Source organism: Mirounga angustirostris, unplaced genomic scaffold, assembly GCF_029215605.1.
Source record: "Mirounga angustirostris isolate CCGP_5_RB_7025 unplaced genomic scaffold, mMirAng1.0.hap1 SCAF_16, whole genome shotgun sequence".
Classification (NCBI taxonomy): Eukaryota; Metazoa; Chordata; class Mammalia; order Carnivora; family Phocidae; genus Mirounga; species Mirounga angustirostris.
Genome location: NW_026991724.1, coordinates 57428335 through 57453739, shown reverse-complemented (window position 1 = coordinate 57453739; position 25405 = coordinate 57428335). Strand labels below are relative to the sequence as shown.

At 59.2% G+C, this 25405-nt stretch overlaps 3 protein-coding genes across 4 annotated transcripts; 1 reads left to right on the top strand and 2 right to left on the bottom strand.

Moving 5' to 3' along the window:
- Positions 1–917: 917 nt before the first annotated feature.
- Positions 918–11808, bottom strand: ZNF865 (zinc finger protein 865). The gene is given in 3 exon segments (XM_045892181.3): positions 918–4357; positions 4359–5291; positions 11299–11808. Coding segments are annotated over 3 exon segments (3594 nt in total). The 5' UTR covers positions 11686–11808; the 3' UTR covers positions 918–2083.
- Positions 11809–12651: 843 nt separating this feature from the next.
- ZNF524 (zinc finger protein 524) lies at positions 12652–15670 on the bottom strand. Its single transcript, XM_045892275.3, has 2 exons — positions 15346–15670; positions 12652–13713 (listed from the first exon to the last, which is right to left on the bottom strand). Exons 1-2 carry the CDS (start codon positions 15619–15621, stop codon positions 12883–12885), a joined length of 1107 nt encoding a protein of 368 aa, XP_045748231.2. The 5' UTR covers positions 15622–15670; the 3' UTR covers positions 12652–12882.
- A 383-nt stretch (positions 15671–16053) lies between these two features.
- Positions 16054–21204, top strand: FIZ1 (FLT3 interacting zinc finger 1). 2 transcript variants are annotated; one of them, XM_045892230.3, is made up of 3 exons: positions 16054–16235; positions 17639–17990; positions 18973–21204. In XM_045892230.3, the coding sequence occupies exons 1-3, from the start codon at positions 16069–16071 to the stop codon at positions 20173–20175; spliced, it is 1722 nt and encodes a 573-aa protein (XP_045748186.2). In that variant the 5' UTR covers positions 16054–16068; the 3' UTR covers positions 20176–21204. The 2 variants fall into 2 exon arrangements, with proteins under 2 accessions (XP_045748186.2, XP_045748185.1); XM_045892229.2 differs by lacking the exon at positions 16054–16235 and adding an exon at positions 16488–17063.
- The last annotated feature ends 4201 nt before the right edge of the window (positions 21205–25405 follow it).

Here is a 25405-nt window from a genome sequence, read left to right as displayed (position 1 = left end):
TCACCACTACTCTTGTGGGCCAAGCCAACAGTGGCCCCACAGTTGGACACCTACCCAGCAGCACCGTCTCCAGTCTCCATACTACAGCCTCATGGACCCACTGCTCCTTGTGGCTTTGAGACAGGATCACAAGCATAAACGCCTATAGGAGCGGGGTGGCTGGATGCAAGGGGAAAGCACAGCCCCAGTGACACATGGCAGCTGACACTTGCGCTCAGTGCTGAGCTTCGAGGCCGGGCAGGAGTTGGTGGCAGATCCGAGAGTGTGTACTCTGTTTGAAGAGGGCGGAGGTTACCCAGCTCTGGGGGAGGGCAGGCTGGGTTGCTAAATCTTGCAAATTTTTCAGAAGTTGCATTAGTTCATTGTGCAAAACCTTCTGATTTTCGAATGTTGGCAACTAAGTCAAACTGTATTTTTTTTTTTAATGCATGAGCTAAACAAAGGGTGTCAGCGGCTTGTGCCCAGCAGCTGCCAGCTGCCAGCCTCTAGCCTACAACATCGTCTAAGCTTCACTATTTGGAATCCAAAGCCCTTCAGGATGCAGCCTCCCATACCCCAACCTCTCCCGCCATACTCATCTTTTAAGATTCTCTGGAATAGCTGGGTCTAGTTAGACACACTAAACCCTCCACCTAGAATTCTTTGCTCACATTACCTGGCAAGCCTCTGTGGCTTTTGTTATTGTTCGGGCATCACTTTCTCCTCCGGGAAGCTTGGCCAGCCCCCAGTCTGATAAGGTGACTCCTCCATGCTCTCAGCCCCCAGCGATCATTCCACGTACTTTCATGGTGGTGCCCCCGGGGCACTGGCACCGGGTGTGTCTTATGCTGGATCTTCAGCACGGGCATACGTTGGCCACGCTAGGTTGCTGCCCTCGTGTGGGTCCAACTGGACCTGCCCAAGCAGTGTCCCTGAACCAGCTTGGTCTTCAAGTTTCAGTATTGAGGCACCCTGGGCCTGCAGTCCCGGTTCTACCATGGACTTGCTAGGTGTCCTTGGAGCTTCTTTCTTCTCCCAGGACCTCAGCCTCCTCTTCTGACAGATGGGAGAACCGAACGCACGTTGGAAGGGCACATGGCTCGCTGTTGCAACAATGGAAATGAGGGCTGTTGGCAGGGCTTTTGAAGCTCCTCCAAATTATCCCGGAGGGACAGGCGTGATGGGTGAGGCTGTAAGAAACACGGGTCCGTACAACGCTGGGACACGGCAATGGCTTAACAGGGGATCTCTTCCACCTTACTCGAGGGCAAGGAGCATGTCCAATTCGTGTTTCCACAGCGTCCAGTGAAGGACCCGGCAGACAGGGGGCTTCAGGAAATGCCCGCCAAGCAGACAAAAGCCGAAAACATCTTTGAGGGGGAAGGAGTCCCGGTACACTGTCAGTTTCCGAGAACAGAAACTTACCTGTCTTGTTCATCTCCCTTTGCTCAAGGTGCAGACTACAACTTGGATATGGTAAATCCTCAGCAATTACCAGTTGAATGAGGCAAAGCAGAAAACATGAGGACGAGGCAGAGGGTGCTGGGGAATCCAAATCCCTGGGAAACAAAAGTTCTCAACTTTCTCTTTGTCAGCACTTAATCCCCTCTCCCTGGGATGCAAGAAAGGACTCCAGCGGCCCTGTGGTAAGATTTATTATTCTCCGCTCTGTACAAGCCGCGTCTGCCACCCCGCCCCCACCCCACAATCCAAAAGAGCACCCAGTCCCCTTGTGCCCTCCCAACTCCGCTTATACTCCACTTCCCAGCCAGATCCCAAAGGAACGGGGAGGGGCAGTTCAGACCCACATCCTCCACAAAAGCTCACTGGGGGACAGAATGCTGCGGGGGTGGGGGGTGGGGGCGCTGATGAAGGTTACAAAACGGGGCTGGACGGAGGATCAAGTTCAGTGGCTGGCAGGATGAGACGAGGACCAGAGAGGTCCGGGATGGGAGTGATCCAGTCTTGAGTCTGTAGGGCATGGGCCTTAAAGGAGGCTAGTCTGTGTGGAGTCCTGAAGGATGGCGGGGGCAACAGCGAGGAGGGGTAAGAGTCTGATCAGCAACTGGGGACGGGTGAGCGCGCAAGGGGACGCCCCTCCCGGTCAGGCGTCCTTTCCCGCCAAGGTGCCCGCCCCCGGCCCGGGACCCCCGAGACCCTCGGCTTTATGAGCCAGGCGGTGCTTCTTGAGGCCGTAGGTGTTGGCGAAGCCCTCGCCGCAGGAGGAGCAGCGGAAGGGCCGGCCGCCCTGGTGCGCCGCCAGGTGCTTACGGAAGTAGCCGGGGTCCTTGAAGGCCTTGAGGCAGGCCGGGCAGCGGAGCTCGGGCCGCGGCGGCTCGTGCGCGCGCTGGTGGCGCAGCACGGAGCTCAGGTAGAAGAAGCCCTTCCCGCAGTGCTCGCAGCGGTAGGCGCGCTCGCCCAGGTGCAGCCGCTGGTGCTCCAGCAGGTTGGAGCGGTAGCGGAAGGTCTTGCCGCAGGCGCCGCAGCGCTGGGGCCGGGCCACGGCGTGCAGCCGCCGGTGCTCCGCCAGGCTGGAGGACTGCGCGAAGCGCTTGGCGCACACGCCGCACTTGAAGGCGCGCTCGCCCGTGTGCACCACGCGGTGCTGCCGCAGGTACCAGGAGCGCAGGAAGCCTCGCCCGCACACACCGCACCGGTAGGGCCGCTGCTCGGTGTGGCAGCGCTGGTGGCGCATGAGCAGCGCTGCCTCCCAGAAGCGCTTGCCGCACACGGGGCAGCGGAAGCCCCGCTTCTGCCGGTGGCTGCGGCGGTGCAGGAGCAGGTCGTAGGCCCCAGCGAAGCTCTGGCCACAGAGGCCACAGCCTAGGGTCCGCCGCACCAGGTGCACGTACTTGTGAGTCACCAGGCCCAGGAAATGCTTGAAGCTCTGGCCACACGTGGCACAGCTGAAACGCTCAGGACCTGAACTGGCACCCCCGCCGCCCCCAGCCACCGCCGTCCCGCTGGCGTCATCACCCCCGGACACGCCTGCCAGCGCTGCCACCGCCGCCCCCACCTCTCCCGCCAGCCCGTTGTCCAGCACACCGGCCGCGTCGGCGCTGCTGGAGCCATCCTGGGTCTGGGGGCCGCCGGGTGCAGGCGGGAGCAGGCGCTCAGGGGCCGCCTGGTGGACTAGCTTGTGCCACATGAGATTCTCGATGAAGCCGAAGGTCTTGCCGCACGCATCACAGCCGTAGGGCTTCTCCGCCATGTGAGCCTCCTTGTGGCTCATCACGTGGAAGAGATCGGGGAAGTGCTCGCCGCAGTCCGAGCAGGCGTAGCTCAGTGCATCCGCGGCCCCCGCAGCAGTGGCCGAGGCGCCCGGCCCGCAGGCCCCTGGCGCGCCCTGGGTGGCCGGGAGGCCGGCAGCCCCGGCCAGGGCGCAGGGCAGCTGGAGCCGGTGCACCTGGCGGTGGCGGGTGAGGCTCTGTGGGTAGCCGAAGACTTTGCCGCAGAGCTCACACTTGTAGGGCCGCTCGCGGGTGTGCACCACGTGGTGCTTGCTCAGGTGGAAGGACTCCCGGAAGCGCTTCCCGCACACGGGACACTGGTGGGGCTTCTCGCCGGTGTGGATGCGCTCGTGGCGCTTCAGAGTCTCGCGCCGCCCGAAGCCCCGCCCGCAGATGCCACAGCAGAACGTCTTTCCAGGGACGCTGGCGCTGGAGGCCCCGGCCCCGCTGGTCCCGGCCCCGCCAAGCAGCAGCGGGTGGGCCCCCAGCAGCGGGACGGGCACGGCGCCGTAGACCACTGCCGCCGCGGCGGCCGCGGCCTTCTCGCTATCCGTGGCCGGAGGGTCAGGCGGCAGGAGGTAGGGGCCCGCAGGGAAGGCGGCCGGGGGCTGCGGGACGGAGGCCCCTGCGTCCTTGGGCGCGTCGGGGGCGGCGGGTGGGGCGTGCGCGGCCTTGTGCCGGAGCAGGCTCTGGGGTGCGGAGTAGGACTTGCCACACAGGTCGCAGGGGTACACGGGCCGAGGCCCCGCCGCGCCCGCGCCCGCGTGCGCCGCCTGGTGCTTGAGCAGGTAGGCGGCGTCGCGGAAGGCCTTCCCGCAGACGCCGCACGGCAGGCGCAGGAGGTCCGCCGAGTGCGTCTTCACGTGCCGCTTGAGGCTCTCCCTGCGGTTGAAGCTCTTGCTGCACACGGAGCAGGAGAAGGGCTTCTCGCCGGTGTGGATGATCTGGTGCTGGTGGAGGTGGCTGGGCTTCTTGAAGACCTTCCAGCAGAGCGGGCAGGCAAACGGGCCCTCGCCGCCCCCCGCCGCGGGAGGGGGGACGCCCACGCCGGCGGGGGCACCGCTGCCTTCCGCGACGGTGGCGGCCACGGAGGCCGCGCCGGCGGCGGCGGAGGGCGGGGCGGGGGGGCCGGAGGACGCGGGGGGGGGGGGCGGCGGCGGGGGGCGCGCCGGCGGCGGGCGCGGGCAGGCCCAGCGGCGGGAGCGGCGGCCCCGGCTGAGGCGGGCCCCCGGCGGCGGGCGGCGCGTCCTTGTGGCAGCGGCGGTGGCGGATGAGGCTGGACACGTGGTTGTAGGTGCGGCCGCAGACGCCGCACTCGTACGGCCGCTCCCCCGAGTGCACCAGCATGTGCTGCACCAGGTGCGAGGACTGCTTGAAGGACTTCTGGCACACGCCGCAGGGGAAGCGCCGCTCCATCAGGTACTTCAGCCTGCGGAAGTAGCCCTTGTCGTCCTTGCTGGGGTCGCAGGCCGCCCCCGCGGCAGGCCCGGGCGGGGTCTGGGAGGGGGCGGGAAGCGGCCCCGGGGCCCCAGTGGGGGACGCCAGCGCCGGCGTCACCCCCGGCCCGGAGGCGGGCCCTCCGCGTTTCAGGTTCCCAAAAAGGTGCTGGTGTCCGGAGAGGTCGACGATGCCCCACTGCGGGGCGGGGAAGGCAGCATCAAACAGGGGGGGTGGGGGGGGGCCGAAGGCGGGCGGCAGGGGCGGGTCGGGCTTCTTGGCCTGGGAGGAAGAGGAGGAAGAGGACGACGACGAGGACGACGACGAGGACGACGACGAGGACGGCGCCTCCGCCTTGGGCTTGAAGGTGGACTGGGGCGGGTAGTCGTACTGGGGCGGAGGAGGCTGGGGTGGGGGCTGGGGCGGCGGCCCGGGGGCGCAGGGCAGCGCGGCCACCGCCTTGGCGTGCTCCCCATAGAGTTCCATGGGCTCAAAGCGCTGGTGGTTGAGGAACTCCAGAAAGTCGAAGGGGTAGCTCTGGAAGTGAACCCCGTCCTCGCCCCCTATGCCGCTGCCCCCACCACCCCCGGCCGCACTGCCTGCTGCGTTTGCCTCCATCTCGGGCGGGGTGGGCGACGGGAGACCCTGCGGAGAAGAGGATGGGGCTGAGCAAACAGGACCAGGCGCCGGCTCGGGAGCTGTGCGCGTTGGAGGACGTGTCCAAGTGCCGGGGACACACTCCATCTTCCAGCCTTGCTCCTCTCCTGTCCTGTCCCTCCACCCCATAGGGCAGACTTCTTCTCTGCCCCCGGCCACCTTCTTTGCTCCTCCTCTCCCATCCCTTCCATTTTCCCCGTTGTTTCTGGGGTCTTCACACATCCTCTCTACCCATCCCCCAGACCCCTTCCCCAGTGCTGCCTGCAGACCCTCGGTTCCCCACCCCCAATCTCATTCTCCCAGCATCCTGGCCTCTGGTCCCACAGTCTCCTGGCAAACTCTTGGGCATCGGCACGGCACCCTACCCTCCTCTCCAAAACACACACACACACGAGCCCTGTTCTCAATCCCTTCAGGTTTTGCCTCTGTAAAATGATAATAAAAGAGGGTGGACTCTAGAGCCAGAATGCCAGATACTCTGAGCCCCACCACATTTTAGCTGTGTGACCCCAGGCAAGTGCCCGAACCTCTCTGTGCTTGGCTTTCCTCATCTACAAATAAGAGGTGACAAAGCACATCCCTACTTCACAAGGCTGATGTGAGGATCCAATAAGCACATCACGTAAGGCCTTCGGGTGAATGCTTCGGGCACTTCCCAGGCACTGGTAAAGTGGAAGGTATTCTATGGATACCACTCTCGCTGGTAGCGATAAAAAGTCAGGACAAACCAAGACAACGGAAATGAAATCAGTGTTGGGGGGAGGTGTTCTTTTACTACAAGGTGGGAAACAGAATGTGTTTGCCCGGAAGAAACAAGTTACGGCAGGACAGGCACTGAGAGGGAAGGCAGCCTGACACAGTAGAAAATATGTGTGCGCCCTGCACCCGGGCAGACCTGGGTTCAAGTCCCATCTCCTTCCCGATCCACACTTTCTCCATTTCTAAAAGGGGGCGGCCCCTAGGCTGCAGGGGACTCAAGGGAGCTCACCTAGGACGTAAGGAAATACTTACTGGCAGAGCTTTCAGTCCCCAGAACCATCTGTACCTACAGGTCATCACACACCTGGGAGGAGCCCAACCAGCGAGCAGCTGCCCAGGGAGTGCAGTTCCTGTCCTCAGCCCTGCCATGGCAGTCATCCTCTGGGCACCCTCCTTTATAGTACTTTTCATTCCAGATGGCAGCTGTCCATGTCTGGACCCCCTACTCCCACCTGAAGCTCAGCTCCTACAATTAATTTTTGAACCTGAGCCACCCAGGGGGCTGTGGAAATGCCCCCACCAAGTCGGTGCAGAGCCAGTAGAGAGAAGAGCCCCCGAGGTGTGGCATGCTTCTTGGCCATAATCCCTGGCCCCTGGGGGTCTGGCTCTATGCCCAGCCCACGGAAGGGGTCAGTGGTGACTACCAAGGCCAGGGCCCATCAGCCCCCATCCATCCAGCTGGCTCTCCCCCCCCCACAGGTGAAAGGTGTCCCCTCCACTCCCCTCGCCAAGAGGCCGATATTTTTAGTCTCTAGCTCTGGGTGTCCTTGGATGAGATTCAACATCCTATGCCCTTCACACCCCCTCTAGTTCATCTGATCTCCAGAAGGAACAAAGGCATGGCTGGAGTGGTAGTGGAAGCCTGTAGGTGACACCTAAATCTGGGAGACCAGGCTAGAGTGGGCCGGGTGGGCAGAAAGAAGCACATGGTAGAATTGAGGGGGTTGGGAGGCGAGTGTCTTAGGGAAGAAGCCATCGCCCTGGCTCACCTCTGTCAGAGTACATATTAATAACAACAATTTGCCTGGGCATTTCCTACAGGCCTGATGTGTTCCAAGCCCATTACATATGTTAACTCAATCCCCACAAATCTATGACTATGACATAGGAACTACTATTATCCCCATTTGACAAAACAAAAGCACAGAGAAGTCAAGTGACTCGGTCACAGAGCAAGCCTGCGGCTCAGCCCACCCCCTCCCCGCACAGGGTTGTTTTACCAGGTTGCTCTCTAAGGTGGACAAAGGTGGGGTGGAACTGTGGGGGCAGGAGCCTTATTTGGGGGTGTTCTCTAGGTTATGGGGGGTCATGACAGGGGCTGGGTGGGAGGGGAAGGGGGTCACCATCTCGAACGGATGCAGCAGTGATGTGGAGAGAATGTTCTCCGACGTCAAGCCTCCGTCCTGTGCCTGCTTCGGGTCTCTGCTCAGATGTCATGCCCACCCTGTCCTCCCTAACCCCTCGTCTTGCTGCATTTTTCACCACTGTCACTGCCATGACTTGCTGCATGTATTTCCTTCACCATGTGTTTACCTAAGAGGATGGGGATTTGGCCTGTCTTGTTTGCCGCTGTGGGCCCCCCCCAGCACCGAGCACAGCACCCAGTACAGTGTGGTTGCTTGGTTAAGGATTTGCTGATACGTGGGAATTAAACACACTCTTAAATCACCAGTGGGTCCATGAAGAAATCTCAAGGAACCCCAGATGAATAAAAGTGAAATCACAACCTACCAAAACTTAGTGAAGATGCAGCTAAAGTAGGGCTCAGAGGTAAACTGATAGCCTACACTGATAAATATTTGTTGAATGAGCAAAGGGATGAGACTGAGCTATCCAGAACTCCCTGAGGGAGGGAGGGGGACATTTAGCAGAGATGGAATTGACATGGGGGAGGGGGTCCCCAGAAAAGGGAATTTAAAGGGCAGTGATGTTATAAGGAGCAACTGACCCAAGGGCGAGTAGGAGAACGCTGAAGAGCTGCTGCCCTGAGGAGCAGGGAGTAGTCCTGGGGGGCAGAACTGATCAGGCTCACAGCCTTTCCACGAGGAAACAGGAGGCCTTTCCTCTTTCCAAGCCTTAAATTAGTGTCTTTCTAAGGAGAGACATATCATGGGAGGGTTTCGTGTGGAGAGTGGCATGATGGGGGGAGGCCCTCCCCAGGGCAGGAGTCATAATCCTAACAGCCATGTTTATTGTTCAATCGGTCTGAGCTGTGGCATCACCCCGATGCCTCACAGTGGTCCTGCACTGCTATTGGTCCCGCTTCATAACTGGGGAAACTAAGGGGGGGGTCATTTCCCCAAGGTCACGTAACCAGTAAAGGGGAAAGCAGGTATTGGATTCCAGGTCTCTCCGATACCAGGACTGGTGGGCCATTCTGTTGCACCAGAGTTGACTTGTGATGAAAGTCTAGTCTGTTAATAACAGTAACAGTGACACAGAGTAACACGTAACGTGAAGTGCTTTCTTCAGGCCAAGTGCTCTTCTAAACCCTTTACGTGTGTTGACTCAACAAGTCTTCCTGTTAACTCAAGAGGATGGTTACCGTTATTAACTCTGTTTTACAGAGGAAGAGACTGAGGGCTAGAGAGATCAACTAATCTCCTGAGGTCACAACAGTAACAGGCTGTAGTGGAGCAAGGAATTGAAGGAGGGCAGTGGGGCTCCACAGTGCGTTACTCACGATGGCATGGTGTCCTTCAATATTCGCTCTCCAAAATAAGGAAGGCCCCACTCCGCCTTATACTAGAAATATACTTCACCCCGCTTCCGTGCCACCTGGCCCTAGAGCTAGCCACCAGCATTTACTGAACACTAATAAGCACAGTTACTAGGTGCCTTATGTGGCTTGTCTCAATCAAACTTCATAACAGGTTCATAAGATAAGCACTGCTATTATTCTCATTTAATAGACAGGATGACTAAGGCCAAACCATGTCCCTCCTCTGCTCAAACCCTGCAGTGACACCCATCTCACTTAAAGTCAAAGTCTTCATGATGACCTGCACAGCCTCCAGGGCCACCGGGCTGCTCCTCCAATGTGCCAACATTCCTGCCCCAGGGCCCTTGCATGGGCTGTTGCTTCTGCCTGGAATGCTCTGATTGTTATCTATACACTTCTCTCTCCCCCTCACCTCCTTCATGTCTCTGCTCAAATGCTCTCTCCTCGGTGAGGCTCTCTATGACCACTGTAACCTGTCATCCAGACCAACGTTCCTGCTCTTCCCAGCCTGCTTCATTTCTGTGCTTCCCTGTCAGCATCACCTAATAAACCACATATTCTGCTTGTCTTGTTGCCGGCCTCCCCCTCAAGAAGGTAGGTTCCATACAGGCAAGGGTTTTTATCTGTTTTGTTCACTGTTCTATCCCAGAACCTAGAACAGTGCCTGTCTCTGAAAATATACGTGAAATAAGTGAATGAATGGGGCTAGGAAAAGAGGGAGTGGTCTGTCCAGAGATGTGAACACCGGAAGAATGCAGGACTCACCCTCTTAACCACTTCACTCTTGGGGGGGGCTAGTAAGAGCAGCCCCCGCTTGGCCACAGTTGTCCAGGAGGGACAAGGTTCGCACACAGCTGTTAACTTTTTGGTGTGTGGTGTTTTGGAGCAACAAGATGACAATGGGAATCTTTTGAAGGAGGCCTTCTTGCCTTCTCCCTTGTAACTATACCCTGATCCTGCTGTATTTTCTTCACACAGGGTATTTTGTTTTTTAATTGTCCCATGAACTAGCATAGGCACTCCACGAGGGCAGGGGGTTTTGTCTATTCTGTTCTCTACCGCATCCCTAGCGTGCAACAGGTCCTCATCAAACACTTGTTGAACAAATGAATGAATGAACAAATGAAGAACGTTTTGGGCTTGGTAGAGCTGACAAAGGCCAGATATTTGATCATAACACCCTCACCCCCGAGGCCCTGTGAGATCAAATTCTCTGTCCCCTTTTTCTTCTCTTCAATTTCTCTGCCCCAACCTCACTGGCCTCCCCTGGTGCTCTTCCACTCACCATGATCATGGCCACCTCAGGGCCTTTGCACTTGCTATTCTCTCTGCCTGAAACAGTCCACCCATATCTTTACATGGCTAAGTTACCTCTGCTAATTCAGGATTCATCTCTGAAGCAGCCCATCAGGCTCTGGGAGAACCCAGAAAGCAGCATTTCTCCTAGTCCCTTGTTTTTGAACTCTCTCCTCAACTAGACTGTAAAACCCACAAAATGAAAGACTGGGTGTATCTCTCTCCTTCACCTGCGTATGCCCTGTACTTAGAACACTAAATGAATGAATGCATGCATGCATGCATGCATGCCTAGGGAAGAGAAGAGGTCAGGCCATAGTGAGGCTGGGGGTCTCCTCTGGGGTGTCCAGGAAGATGAAATGGAGCTGGGTGAGAGGTGGCAGGCGGAGAGGGCTTAGGGCCAGGGCAAGAGGTGCAGCCTGAGGGACAGCCTCACGGTGGGGCACTGTTCTGCGGAAGGACTGAAGACGGGGGCTGCTCCCGGTGGGGGAGGGGAGGGAGGCGGGGCACAGTATTTCATTGGAGCCTGGAGCTAAACAGGCAGCGATTTCTACCTGAAGGGGGAGAGGATGTGGGTGTGAGAGCAGAACTCTAGAGGGAGCTGTTCTATAGGGGGGTCGAGGGGCGGTGCAAAGGGGTATTCCCGAGAACCACGGCGGGTGGGGGGGTGCAGAAGGACAAAAAGGCATTCTGGGCTGCGGACCAGCACAGAAGTATTTTTACACCGGGAGGAGGCGGGCGGGGCGTGTAGGTCGTCTGGGGGCTGCTGTGTGTGCACAGAGATAAGAGCGGCAGTCCCGCAGCACAGCACTAAGGCGACACTCTGGAGGCAGCCTATAGGCAGCACTAATGGAGGGCTCACGGGCAGCTGCCCTCCATGAGGGCGGCAATGCTGGTGGCATCTCGGGGGCTGTCCTGGAGGAAGCAATGACGGGGGATTATGCACAAGCGACCCCCCGAGAAAGCATTAGTGGGGGGCCCTGGCAGCAGTTTCACGGATCGCCACTAACGAGGGCGCTTTGGCAGCCGTCCTGCACGGGGGCGTTAATGGGGCAGATGTCCGGAGAGGTCTCATGAGCGAGCAGTGACTGGGGACCCCCGGCGAGGGCCCGGCGGGAGAGACACTGACGGGGACGTTGTGGGGACCAGAGCGGGCCAGGGCGGGACCCCCCGCCCCCGTTGCCCCCGGGCCCCCGGGCCACGCGCCCCGTCACTCACCGGCGCAGGGGTCTCCGCCGGGAGGAGGCCGAGGAGGCGGAGGAGGCGCCGCCGCTCCGGGGAGACCCGAGGGCCCGACCGGAAGTGCCGCCCCCTCCCCCTCCCCGGCAGCCCCGCGCCGCCCGCCTGCCCGCCCGCCCGGAAACGGAAGTCGCGCCCGTCTCCGAGGCGCCGGCGTGGAGGAGCGGAAAGAGGGGGCGGTGGCGGCGACCGGGAAGAGGAACTGCGCCTGCGCACTGGCTCGGAGGCGCGGACGGGGAAGCCTAGGCCGCTTCCGGCAGCCGAGCCGAGCAACGTGCGCCTGCGCCCTGAGCGCCCGCCTCCTAGGGCACCGCCCACACTCTCCGGACATCCGGTTAGAACACGCCCCTCGCGTAAATCTTGCATTTAAGCCCCGGCCCCGCTCGGAATCACGCCCATTTTCTGGCTTAATTGCTTAAGCCCCGCCCATTGTCTCAAAAAAAATCCATCCTCCTCGCCCCAGCACCCACGATGTTTCTCCTGTTCTTCCCGACCTCCGAGTCCCCAAGGACTCCACCTCTCCCTCCTCAGCCCCGCCCACAGCCGCAGCTCTTTCTTCTCCACCGGGACTCTCAGAGGTCTCTAGGCTGCAGCAAGCCCCCTGCTCTCGGGGGTTTCCTTTCCTTACTCCCTTCTTGGGTACCCCCTTCGCTCCCTTTGGCCTGAATAACAGTCATGCCCACCTCTTAGCTCCCGCCTATCCTAACACCTTGCTCTCCTGCAGTTCACCCTTGAAACCTCTCCTCTCAGATGAACCCTACTCATTCCTTCTAAACCGCTCCCACCTTCTGCCTGCCAACCCAACCAATCCAAGCCCCACCCTTGTTCTCAGCCCCTTCCCCTAAGCCCCGCCTGTAATCCTCACATACGGCCTCACCCCTCAGCCCCGACCCCGCCCCCTGCTGCCTTGGCCACGCCCCCTCCTGGCCACACCTCTTACCTACCTAAGCCTTACCGAAGTTCTGGGTTCTGCTCACCACCCTCAACTCAGTATTTCCTCACAGTGTCAGGACAAAGAGATGGGGCAAAGTAGTGGGTGCAGAATTTCCAAGAATCTGGCTGGAACGGGGGATGGGGACCTAAAGTCACGTTTGCACAGAGGGTCAATGTTTTACTCAGAGCGGATATTTACAGGGAGTCCTTTGAGGTCCGCTCGGGATGAGAGGAGGGGCAAAGCCTTCCTCCAAGCCAGCCTTCAGCGCCAAGCGTTATAACAAGGCACATGACATGGGGTTCTCCCAAATTCCATGCACGCCCATCAGGGTGGCATAGGGACGGGAGAACATTTGAAGGAAGGGCCAGCCCTGGTACCGTCACTGAATACACACAGAAGCCAGGAGGCAGAGATTTATTTCCAAGGCCCCTGCCCCCAGGGGCCTGTCAGTCCGGGGGAGGGTGGCAGAAGGCAGCAGGACCCAGGAATTTAGGCCCTCACCCTCGACCCCCTCCCACAACGGGAAGACCACCAGGTATAAGGGTGTCCCCGCTTTCCTGCCCAGGCTCAGCACCAGCTGAATTCCCAGCTCTACGCCTGACCCGGGGAGCGCTGGCCCAGGGCGTGGGTCAAGCCCGCTCTTTCCCCTCCGGCTCCTCCACCTCCTCCTGGGCCCCCGCCGTAGCCGGAATGCCCTCGTCGTCCCACGGTGGTTCAGGCCCTGGGTCCGGGGAACACAGGGGTACCCCCATGGCCTCGGGGTGCTTGCGTTTGGCATGGCGCCGGAGCGTGTTGGCCTCCGTGAAGCGCAGCCGGCAGACAGGGCACTGGTAAGGGCGCTCCCCGGAGTGGACACGGTGGTGGTGGGCCAGCTCGCCCGCCTCGCGGAAGCGGCGAGGGCACAGTGGGCAGCGGAAGGGCCGAAGGCCGGCATGGATGTTGCAGTGCCGCCGCAGGTGGCTGGACCGCTTGAACGTCTTGCCGCAATCCTTGCACTCATGCGGCTTCAGCTCTGAGTGCGAGATGCTGTGGCGTTCCAGGTCGGAGAGGTAGGGGAAGGCCCGCAGGCACACCGGGCAGAAGTGCGGGGCCTTCTTAGGGCCAGAGCCCTCAGGCAAACCTGCCGCTGACCCCTCAGAGACCGTATATGGCACACCCTGATCATCGATCAGCAGGAGGTCGCTGCCACCGCCGCTGCCCACAGGGGCTGTCACCCCTTGTGCCAGCGGGGGCTCCTGCCCTGACTTGGGGGGGCGGCCCCGCTTGCGAGGGAGGGTGGCCTTGAGCGTCCGATTCGAGGAGGTGGCCCCCCCGGGACGCCGGCCTCGGCGGCCCCGGGGTACAGGAGGAGATAAGGCCAGAGGTTTCTCTTCCTCCCCGGGCAAAGGCGAAGGCAACGGGTCTGGGCTGGGGGTGTCCATTGAGCAGTGGGGGGCTTGGGTCTGGGCACTGGAGCCGGGCTAAGAGGAGAGAGGGGGCAGCCGTCAGTGCAGGGAGGGTCTGGAGCATCCCTTGTCCCCCAACACCTCGCCCATCCCTTGGTCTGAGTCTCTTCACCTGGGCATGGCGGACATTCACCTGGACAGTTATAGCCACACTGGTGGGTAAGATAGCAAGGCAACTCTGTACCAATTGGTAAAGAGACACTGCCCTGAGCCACACAGGTGTCCCCTAAGCCTCCCTAGCCCCTCTCCTAGAAGTTCAGGGTCAACTTGAACCAAAATGAAGAAAAATCTTCATGGGAGGATAGGATAGAGTCCAACTAAGGGTCTGGGCCAGTATTTTGATCCTCAAAATAAAGAGCCCATCAAACCTGAGCCATGGAGGCCCAGAAATGTTTTGTGCCGCTTCTGATTGGCAGAGTGGGAGGAGTGGGAGTTCAGGACTAGAAGAAGAAAGGGACCGGTCCCAGGTGAGGTTTGGCTCCGAGTCATGGATGAAGAGATGTGCCAGAACTGTTAAGAGTCTGGGCTCCCAAGTCAGAGTTCTGGGTTCAGTTCCGGGGCCTGTCGCTCACTCTCTGTGTGGTCTGGAGCAAAGTGCTCACTTCTCTGAGCCTCAGTTAAGCCTTTTGCAAAATAGGATGAATAGTCCCACCTATTCACTCAGACATGTCATGAGGATAATACACATAAAGTGCTCAGTGCACAGAAATGCCTAGGAGATAGCAGCCCATGTTATCCTGGTGAGTGGCTAAGCTTCACACCAACCCTCTGAATAATGGTACATCACCCCCACTTTGCAACTGGGGAAACGGAGGCACGGGAAAGCCAAGTCAGTTGCCCAAGCCCTCTCTGCCAGTAAGTCGCCGGACCAAGACTCGAACCAGATCTCAAGGACACCAAGGGTCCAGGGAGTGAGAAGACATGGACCCAAGGAGACAAGGGGACATCATGGAGCCCCTTACACCTGGGTTAGACTCCAGCTCTGCCGCTATTTAACAAGTGACTTTGCTTCTCTGGGCCAGTTTCCACTTCTGTAAAATAGATATAGCACTGTCGTCGGTTGGTAACTGTAAGCACTCAATAAACTACCATCATCACCACCACCACCACCAGCAGAACCACCAGCTCCATCACCAGAGCCTGGGACCACGAGACTAAAGTGTCATGAAGGGGAGAGGGACGAAAGGAGATGTTCAGTTAATAGCTGGGGCGGCAGGTGCCACTGAACCCCCCTGGAACAGGCATACAGGCTGAAGGCCAGAGAGGCGCCACCGCTTTTCCACGATCACAAGGTTCGCTCCGGTGGGAAGGCCTGGACTAGAACCCGGGTCTCTGGAACGGTGCCCTCCCCCTTGCCCCTCCGGCACCCCCGTGCAGGCGCGCGCCCGCCGGCCCAAGCGCGCGGGGCGGGCCCTGCGGGGGCGGCGGCCAATGAGCGGCGCGCGGGCCGCAGACGGTGAGGGCCGCCAGGAAGGGGGTCTGCGCGCGCGCGCCCGGGCCGACTCCGCGGGGCGCGAGGTCGGCGCGCGCGCTGCGGCGGGCGCGGGCGCAGAGGCAGGTGTGGGGGCGCGCTCCAGGAGCGCGCGGCCCCGGGCCTCCCCTCCATCCGCTCCCCTCTCCCCGCCCGGACCCCCGCCTCTCGGGTACCTCATTTGCATGTCGCCTGGGCTCGCGAGTGTGCGCGCGCGGGGGCGACGGGCCGGCGCGTGGGAAGGGGCGGGGGCCGGGGGCCCTGCCCCTCGGCGGCGCGCGCGGGCACGGCCCCGCCCCCGCCCGCCCCCCCTTCTCGGTCGGGCCCGCGCCCGCCGGGAACAAAGAGGACGCGCTGGGTCCTAAGGACCGGTCACGGACTCGCAGGGAACAGGCGCCTGCGCGCCCGTCGCCCTTACTGGCCCCGAGCGGGAAATAACCCCACCAACACATTCCCAACCACGTCGAAATGTCTTTCCTCCCACAAAGCACCCAGTAGGGTGACCCAATCAAAGACGGGTACCGCAAGGATGAGGAGCGGGAAAATGGCCGCTTGTTCCCGTAATTAACATGGCGCCTGACAGGCTTCAAAGCGCCCTGGAGGGCTGACAAGATGGACCAGGCTCTTTCCTCCCAGCGCTACCACAGTGGCCGAACTTCAAATTTTCTTTTATCCTGGTGCAACTCTACCGGAAGGAGCCTGAGGCTGCGAAACGGGGATCAAATCTGCCCTGATCTATGTTAACACCCGTCAGGGCAGGCACGGAGGGGAAAGAGGCCGCGCGGGGAGCTTGCTGCCCTTAGTCCGTACGGCGCCGGGAGTCACCCCAGGCCCCGCCCCTAGCCTGCCTTCATCAAAGATGGCGCCACCCTGGCTTCTCCAACCTCCAGGGCCAGGCGATGGGACGGGAAACAGGGAGAAGGGCGGGCGGTGAGGAGGGGGAAGCCAAGGGGGCGGGAGAAAGGAGGAGTGTGGGGGAGAAGGGAGCCGAGGCGGAAGTCGAGGGGCCCCCGGGTGGAAGTGACGCTGCCCCCGCTGCCCAAAATGTCGGCGCCCAGAGGGAGGTGTAAGTAATTAAAGAGAAAAGCCGACTGACTTTCCCGGCTTCCTGGGGCCGCCCCAGGGCCCCAGAACCCCCGCTCCGAACGAGCGAGGCGGACTCGCCCGGCTGCGGGTCCCGCCTGACCTGCTCCTGCCCCGGGCGCCCCGGGCCGCACCTTTTAGGGACAGGGGGGAGGGGCACAAAAGGCCGGTACTCGGGGCCTCGGTCCCAGAGCCGACTGGGGAGGTGGGGGGGGCAGCCCTGCAGGCGACTGGGTGGGAAGGAGGCGGGGCTTCGCGGTGGCAGGGGCGGAGCAATCGCAGGGAGGCGCTTCCGTGTGGGCGTGGCTTAGAATGGAAATGGCCTGGATTTGAAGGATGGAAGGGACTTACCCGGGGCTGAGTGGGGAAATGGGGCTCAGGGCGAAGGTGGGCGCAGCTTGGAGTAGAAGAGGAGTAGTTGGTCTAGGAGTAGGCACGGTGAGGTGATGGGATTGAGGTGTGCACCTTGGCTAGTCTTAGTGGAAATAGTAAGTCTTCATAACGTTAAGGGCAGCTACTTAACAGGGGTAGGGAGGGGCTCCCAGGCGAAGGCTGAGAACGAGAGGTTGAGGGCAGGGTCTTGCAAAGGACCGGGCTTCCTTCCAGGCTAGGTTTCAAGGAAACACTGAGTGGTGTTTTGGAGGCAGACCTTAGCGGAGAAGAGATGGTGGGACTTAGGGAACTCAGAGGAGCCTAGCGGATAGTAGTAGTCAGAACAGCTTACCTGTTGAGCTCTTGCTATGCCCTGCCTAAGGAGGCGCGCAGTGCGCATTGCCCCAGTTTTGCGTAATCCTCACCTCCACTCCATGAGGTAGGTACTCCCCTTCTCCCCATTTTGCAGATGGACAGAGTTTCAGTTGGTTTCACTGGAGGTTCCAGGACTGGTTCTGGTCGCCCTGGAAGGTTGACTCAAGTGCACTTGGCCCCAAATCTTTGTCCTCTCATTCCCTAGGAATGTGAATCTTTATCTGAAGATGATTTTCACTCTTGAAGAAGAGTGGGAGGGCCTTTCAGAACGGTCTTGTCAAGGAATACAAGACGCTTCGGGAACAGTGTGGGGACTTTGGGAGGACTAGGTCGGACTTGATTGAGAGTGGGCGGGGTTTAGAGAGGAGTGGGGAGTCCATTGTAGAAGAAGGGGAGAGGCTTAAAAACCGTCCAGTAGGGTCGAAGTGACCTGGCACTGATTAGGCAGATCGGCAGATGAGTGCGAGAAGGGTTTGTAGGAGAGTGGGAGGGGCTTACAGAACGGCGGGTGTGGCTTGGAGGGAAGTGGGAAGGGTTTCCAGGGAACAGACGGTGGGTGTGTGAGTCCAGGGAGCCTGATGGAGAGGGCTCATGGGAAGCTGACTCCACCTGCCCTCCCGTGTCTCCTCCCTGCTCCAGAGAGAGCCTCCATTTGCTACTGCCCTCGCACCACGCCATCATGGATGATGCCCCGCTGCCAGTGCCCCCGGTCCCTGCCCCTGCCCCGGCCCCAGCACCTCCCGCTGCTGCTCCCCGGGTTCCGTTTCACTGCAGTGAATGCGGCAAGAGCTTCCGCTACCGCTCGGACCTTCGGCGCCACTTCGCCCGGCACACTGCACTCAAACCCCACGCGTGTCCGCGCTGTGGCAAGGGCTTCAAACACAGCTTCAACCTGGCCAACCACCTGCGTTCACACACCGGCGAGCGGCCCTACCGCTGCTCTGCCTGCCCTAAAGGGTTCCGAGACTCCACCGGCCTGCTGCACCACCAGGTGAGTTCCGCAGGCTGGACCCAGACGGGCCTCTCTGGGCTGGACACACCCTTGGAGGCACAGGGCTTCACGCTGGGCAGCAGAGAGCACTGTGTCTTCTCATTTAGCCTTACAGTTCTCCAGGCAGGCACTACCAGTCGAAAGGACTCGTCGCTCAAAAGCTGTCTCTGCTACTCCCAGACAAAGGCCAATATCTGTAAGGCCCAGTCTTGCACGGTACACTGGCCACATTTCAAGTGCCCAAGAGCCACATGTCGCTGGTGGCTGCCACACTGGTCGGTGGCAGATAGAGAACCTTTCCATCATTGCAGAAAGTTCTGTTGGACAGTTTTTGCTCTAGAAGTTTGGACATGTACCTTGAAAAGCCACCTCCTACCCCTGGGGATTATAAAAGCTCCTCTTCACCTTTCCCCAACATCTGCTGCCGTAAAGGACATCAGTAAGGACATTGGAAAGTTTGTCAACAATAATCCTAAGTTCTAGTAATTGAGTTGTTCTTTAGTGATGATTTTATCCTATCATTACAAGAACCCTGTGAAGTGGCATGTCTTACTGTGCTTATGTACAGAGGAGAAAAGCAGAGTCCCAGAGATGATGTTTAATTGTCCATTTGTCACTGAGAGTGGAAAGCAGAGCTGGGATTTGAACCCAGTTTTGGTAGTGCTCAGAGCCCTAGTACTTGGCCACTCTCCCAGGGAGTCCCAATCTCCTAGGTGGGCTTGTTGAAATGGGTTAAGAGGTAGTCTGGAAGAATGGGAGGAAGAGTCTCCCAGCTTTAAGGAACAGCACGTGCAAAGGTCCTGAAAATGAAGGGACTGAAAGAATGCCAACATGACCCAAATTAGGGAAGTCAAGTGAGAGGGTTGAAGCTAGATGGGGCTTTGTAGAAGCTGCAGGGAGCTTGGGCCGCACCCTTCTGGGAGTCCGGAAAACTGACCTGCGCGCTAGACCCTCAGCCCTGATGCTACGCTCTCCCTCCCAGGTCGTCCACACTGGTGAGAAGCCCTACTGCTGCCTGGTCTGTGAGCTCCGCTTCTCCTCGCGCTCCAGCCTGGGCCGCCACCTCAAGCGCCAGCACCGTGGGGTGCTCCCGGCCCCGCTGCAACCCGGCCCAGGCCTGCCGGCCCTGAGCGCACCCTGCTCCGTCTGCTGCAACGTGGGGCCCTGCTCGGTGTGCGGGGGGGCGGGGGCCGGTGGCGGAGAGGGCCCGGAGGGGACCGGGCCAGGCCCAGGCAGCTGGGGGCTGGCAGAGGCGGCCGCCGCCGCCGCCGCCTCGCTGCCCCCGTTTGCGTGCGGAGCCTGCGCGCGGCGCTTTGACCACGGCCGCGAGCTGGCGGCCCACTGGGCGGCGCACACAGATGTGAAGCCCTTCAAGTGCCCGCGCTGCGAGCGCGACTTCAACGCGCCCGCGCTGCTGGAGCGGCACAAGCTGACGCACGACCTGCAGGGCCCGGGGGGCGCGCCCCCGGTGCAGGCCTGGGCCCCGGGGGCCGGCGCCGGGCCCGAGCCGGCCAGCGACGGCGGCGACGCTGCCCAGGTGGGCAACGCCCGGGCGGCCTGGGACGGCGGGCTGCTCCTGGGCCACGCTGGCGGCAGCGTGCCCGAGCTCGCGGGGCTGCTCCCCGAGGGCGGCGGGGAGGCCCCCGCCCCGGCGGCCGCGGCCGAGGCGTCGGAGGACACCCTGTACCAGTGCGACTGCGGGACCTTCTTCGCCTCCGCCGCGGCGCTGGCCGGCCACCTGGAGGCCCACTCGGGCCCCGCCACGTACGGCTGCGGCCACTGCGGGGCCCTGTACGCGGCGCTGGCGGCCCTGGAGGAGCACCGGCGGGCCAGCCACGGCGAGGGCGGCGGAGCGGAGACGGCCCCCGTGGCCCCGGAGGGGGAGCCCGCGTCCGGCGAGGCCGCGTCCGGCTCGGGCCGGGGCAAGAAGGTCTTCGGCTGCTCCGAGTGCGAGAAGCTGTTCCGCTCGCCGCGGGACCTGGAGCGCCACGTGCTGGTGCACACGGGCGAGAAGCCGTTCCCGTGCCTGGAGTGCGGCAAGTTCTTCCGCCACGAGTGCTACCTCAAGCGCCACCGGCTGCTGCATGGCACCGAGAGGCCCTTCCCCTGCCACATCTGTGGCAAGGGCTTCATCACGCTCAGCAACCTCTCGCGGCACCTGAAGCTGCACCGGGGCATGGACTGACGCCGCCGGGCTGCGCCTGCGCCCCACCGCCCCTCCCCAGGGGCTGCGCCCAGGGCCCGGGGCCAGATCCCCGGGTCCTGCCGTCAGGGGACCCCGGCTGGAGAGAGCGGGCCACCAGACACCCACACAGGCCCCTGAGCTGGGGGCAGCAAATAAATGGAGGGACTCCTCAGCTCCGGGGTCCAGGATCTAGGAAGAGATTCCTGAGCACCCCCAAATCAACAAGCCTCCCCAAGCTGTGGGGACCTAGCAACGAGAAATGGGTCTCCACAAGTACTTCTCATCTTGAAGACCCTAGTAATAAAAGATGGGCGTCCTTCCCCCAGAGGAAGACCGCCCCTCTCCCCAAGAGCCATCATTCCCAACGACCTTGATCTGGAGAATGTAGGGGACCATGTCCCCGAATTTCCCTGGATCCCCACGAAGGCTACCCACCAGTCACTGGTGCCCCCCCGAAAATGGATATAGCCGGAATCTGCCTTCCCCCCCACCCCCACCCCATTTCATTCCTTATGCTGAAAGAGGACCAGGGTAGATGCCCTCTGCCCTCAAACCCCCTCCCCAATTAGGTCTCCCTCCCCTACTGCAGAATGGATCCATCCTAATGATCTTCCCCATCCCAAACACTAGAATAGGCTGGTTTGAAATCCCTCCTGCCCAGTAGAATGAACTGAATCAGATACACACCCCTGTCCACTGGAATGGGCTGGTCCAGATTGTGGCCTGTACCCACCCTCCTTAGGCGAATACAGCAGACACTCCTCCCTTCCTCTAGAGTGTGGGCCAGTCCACATCATTCCCCATCCTGTGAACTCATCTGAGTGGGAGGTGGTGGACATTGGGGTTTTCCTCCCACTCTGCTGTAGCACCTGTCTTTCCATCTCTGTTGGTTTGTCTGTCTCTGTGTTCCTCTCAACCCCAAGGGGAAGGGGGTTTGGCTAGGGGCTTCCCCCCTGTGAGCCTCGACCTTGCCCCTCATCCCACTCCCTAATGTCTCCAGGACCCCAATAAACCTCGTCCTGTCAGTCACTGCTGTCTCATTTTCTGATCCTTGGCTCCAGAGAGGTAGGGTATTTCTCCCTCCCTGATTTAGGATGAGCTCCCTAAATAGAAGCTCCCGCCTGGCAAATCTTTCCTCCCTCCTGGCAAATGTTGAGTCCCTTAGATAGTACACGACCATTAAAATAAAAAATGGTTTAAGTTTCATCTCAGTGGAACCCTGTCCCTTAAACACAAGATCCACCTCCAATGGACTGTATGTGCCCCATAGAACCAGACCTGCCCTTTATACACCATCAATCCCACAAGACATGCCCCCTACAAACCAAACTGTCTCCTTAAAGAAAAGTTCTACCCCTAAGAAGGGACCCTGTATCTTAGCCTCTGCCTCCAGGTGACCAGATATATACATTAGACACTATCCAACGCCCAGGATAGGATTCACCCATCAGGGAAGGAGTCAACCATTCCTCTTTTCTCCTAGGCACTAGATTACATTCCTGTCCTGAGTGCTACTCTGTGCCAGGCATTGTAAGCCTCTGGGGATCCAACAGTGAAGAAAAAAAGAACGTCTCGTAGGGCTTATCTTTCAGTGTTGAGCAGTGGGGTGGACGAAAGTAAAGAAATGGAAGTAATTTCAGGTGGTTCTGAGCATGCTGAAGGAGGGGAGGAAAGGTGTTAAGAACGTGAGTGACCCTGTGACAATGCCATCTCAGTGCAGGTGTCCCGTGGACGTCTCTACAGAGGCGGCATTCGATCTGAAACCCAAAGGGTGACGAGAGACCAGCGAGCTGGGTGGGCGCGGAGGAGAGAGGGATGAAGGGAGGTTGAGGGGTCAGGTCCCACACAGCCTGGTGGGCCAAGACAGGCGTTTGTGCTCTCCAGGTAATTGCACGCCAAGATTTTAATGTGGAGGGATGTGGCCAATCTTGCACTTCACAAAGTTCCCTCTGGCCGCTGAGTGGAGAAGGAACTGCAGTCCAGCACGAGAGATGCGTAGGAGCCTAGACCAGAATGGTGGAGAGAAATGGGTGGATTCGAGATGAATTCTGTAGGTGGAATGTGAGTGTGTGTGTGTGTGTGTAATTGAAAGGGAGGAATCAGGAGGGACTGGTTGGGTGGTGGCAGTTTGTGTTAAGGCCAGAAAAGGGGAAGAACAAGTTTGGGTATGGGCTTAGAGGGATCAAGAATTCCATTTTGAACTTCTTAAATTTAAGATGCCTGGGAGATTGGTGTGCACTAATAAGGCTGAAGATGTGTGTATCCTGTGATACGGTGATCCCACTGCTAGGCACGAACCCTAGAGAAACCCTTTCACCTGCACCAGGAGACACATTTAAAACATTCCCAGCAGCAATCTGTACAGCCTCAAACTCTGAACAACTGATACGTCATTGCTATGGTCTGAATGCGTGCGCTCCCATCGAAATCTCTATGTTGAAATCTTAAAGCCCAATGTGACGGTATGTGGAGATGGAGCTTTTGGGAGGTGCTTAAGTCCTGAGGGTGGAGTCTTCATGCAAGGGACCAGTGCCCTCATTTAAAAGGCTCCAGAGAGATCCCCAGCCCTTCCTACCCTGCAAGGACACAGCAAGAAGCACTGGCCATAAACCCAAAAGAGGGCCTCCCCAAGAAGACAAGCATGCTGGTGCCTTGATCTTGGACTTCCGGCCTCCAGAGAACTGTGAGCAATAAATTTCTGTTGTTTATAAGCCACCCAGTCTGTGGTATTTTGTTACAGCAGCTGGAACAGACTAAGACATCCGTCAACAATACAGCAGATAAATAAACGGTGGTATATTATGCTATGGGATACTATACAGCAGTGAAATACCGGAATGCAGATACACACAATTACATGAATGAAAAGTTACAAAGAAGCCCAACACACGAAGTCAAATACATAGAGTATGATTCCACTTTCTTAACGTTCAAAAGCAAGCAAAACTAAACTATAATATCGTTTAGGATGTATTGTGGGTAGTGAACCATCTAGAAAAGCAAGAAAACCTTCTCCCATAAAACTCAGAACAGTGGGGTTGGATGCGTTAAACTTGGAATGGGACTTGCCAAACCCTCTATGGACTCTGGGGCGGCTGCTAACATCCCATTTCTTAATCTGGTGATCTATTGATAATTATTTGTTAACTGTGCATCTGTATCGTGCCCTTTTAGTCTATGCGTCTTATATTTCACAAGGAAAAAAATTTAGAGGAGGGAGACATATATTTGGGGGGACAGAAAACAAGAAGACATTTTTGCCTGGAGATCCACAGTTGCCCATTTGAAGGCTCCAGGTCAGCTCCTGGGGATGCTCAACCTTAGAGATACTTCCTCTCCGCTCTCCCACCCAGGAACCAGGAACAAGACTCATCCCCTGGGGCAAAAACCAAAAACCAAAAACCAAAAAAAAAAAAAAAAAAACCACCTGTCTTGGAGAAACAAGACCCGCCCCCTTAGATTCAGGCACCGCCCCAGGGACAAGACCCATCCACTTCGAGACCTGCTCTGCTGGAGCACTGAGGGTCTGGACACGAGCCAGGGTTGTCATGGAGATGGCCGCAGGCTAGGGATTAATGAATAGGGACCTCTGGAGGCTGAGGCTCCGCCCACCTCACCTCCAACCCAATCTTTTCTCTTCTGAGACAATAGCGACAGGGACTCACCCATTTCCTGCGGGCCTCCCAAGCGCCTGGTGCAAGGCTGGACCTCGTACCTAACTCAATCTCCACTGTGGCCCCATCTTATAGATGTGCTAATTGAGGCTCAGAAGGGGCGGGAAGGATTATACTCCGGGGGCGATCTCAGCCTCTCCCGAGCGCCAGTTACTGGGCTGGAGCTGACGACGCTCACGTGTCTGCTGCAGGAACTGACTCTCCAGCTGACCAGTCGAGCCAGCCACCTGCACGCTCAGCTGAGCTCCGCATGTCCCCACCACCTGTCTTCTCCCTTCGGGGCAGTCACCCTCTCCTGAAGCCCCAGCCTCACTCCTCCTCACTCACTCCTCATCCACGTTTCTGGGCGCGGCTGGGCGCTGACGGGTGAGCGGTTAAGCAAACGGGCAAAGCCGACCCCTGCCCTCAGCGAGTTTATATTCCAGGGGAGGGGAGATAGGCGATCAGTGGATAATCCGCGAGTAGCCTACTGCTTGTTTGCGATAAGGACAGTTTGAAAATTAAGGCAGAGTGAGGACTACAAGGTGACGGGAGGGCTGTTTTAGCTAGGGTGGACAGGAGAGGTGTCTCTGAGGACGTCTGGAAGAAATGAGGGGGAGTAAGGGACACTTTTTGGAAGTCCAGGGGAGGGATTCCAGGCAGGGGGAACGGCACGTTCAAAGGCCCTGAGTCCACAAAGAGCAAAGAAGGTGGTGTAGCTGGAGCGGAGTGAAGCAGGAAAGAGGTAGCAAACAGTTGAGGGAGGCTCCAGGGGCCAGACCTGTCGAGACTTCCAGGCAGGGGGTGAGGAACACGGGAGGAAGGGAAGGGAAGCCACGGGACGTTGACAGGATGTGATTTCTGGCCGCGCGGTAGGGGCGCTGGAGGCAGGAGGACCAATGAGGAGGCAGTTGCAGGGGGACTGGCACTCAGGAGTGCAGTCCTGAGCCAATCAGCGCTAGGGCCCGCCCCCTGCCCGGGAACCTGCTACCCCGCCGGGGCCGGCAATGCCTAGGCCCCCTCTCTCACCTGGGCCCGCGCCCCGCCTCCTCCCTGCTCCCAGCCTTGGTCTCCCCTGAATTCGGCCGGGCCTCCACGCGGGTCCCACAGGAATTTCTCTAAAACATTAATCGGATCGTGTGACTTTCCAGCTTAAAACCTTTTCAATGGCTTCTCAGTGCCCTAGGAATGTGTCCAGCATTCAGCCTGGACTAAGAGGCCGGCCACAGTGGCTCGTGCAGCTCCCGGCCTCTCTCCACCAAACTGCTGCCTTTGATGTCCCAATCCAAGGCCTGGAGTCTCCCCCAAGACAAGCTCTCCCTCCCCACCCCCCAATATGCTCCTCCCTCTTCCATTCCTGAATCTTTCTTCCTTCCTTCCTTCCTTCCTTCCTTCCTTCCTTTTTTGGAAAAAAAATGTTAAGCCTTTAAAATATAGATAATAACATCCCCCACCCCCCCACCCCCCGCGGCCAGGTGTAGACTCAGAAGAATTGAAAACAACCGTGCAAACAAAAACTTATACACGAACGTTCATAACAGTACTATTCCCAATAGCCAAAAGGTAGCAACAACCCA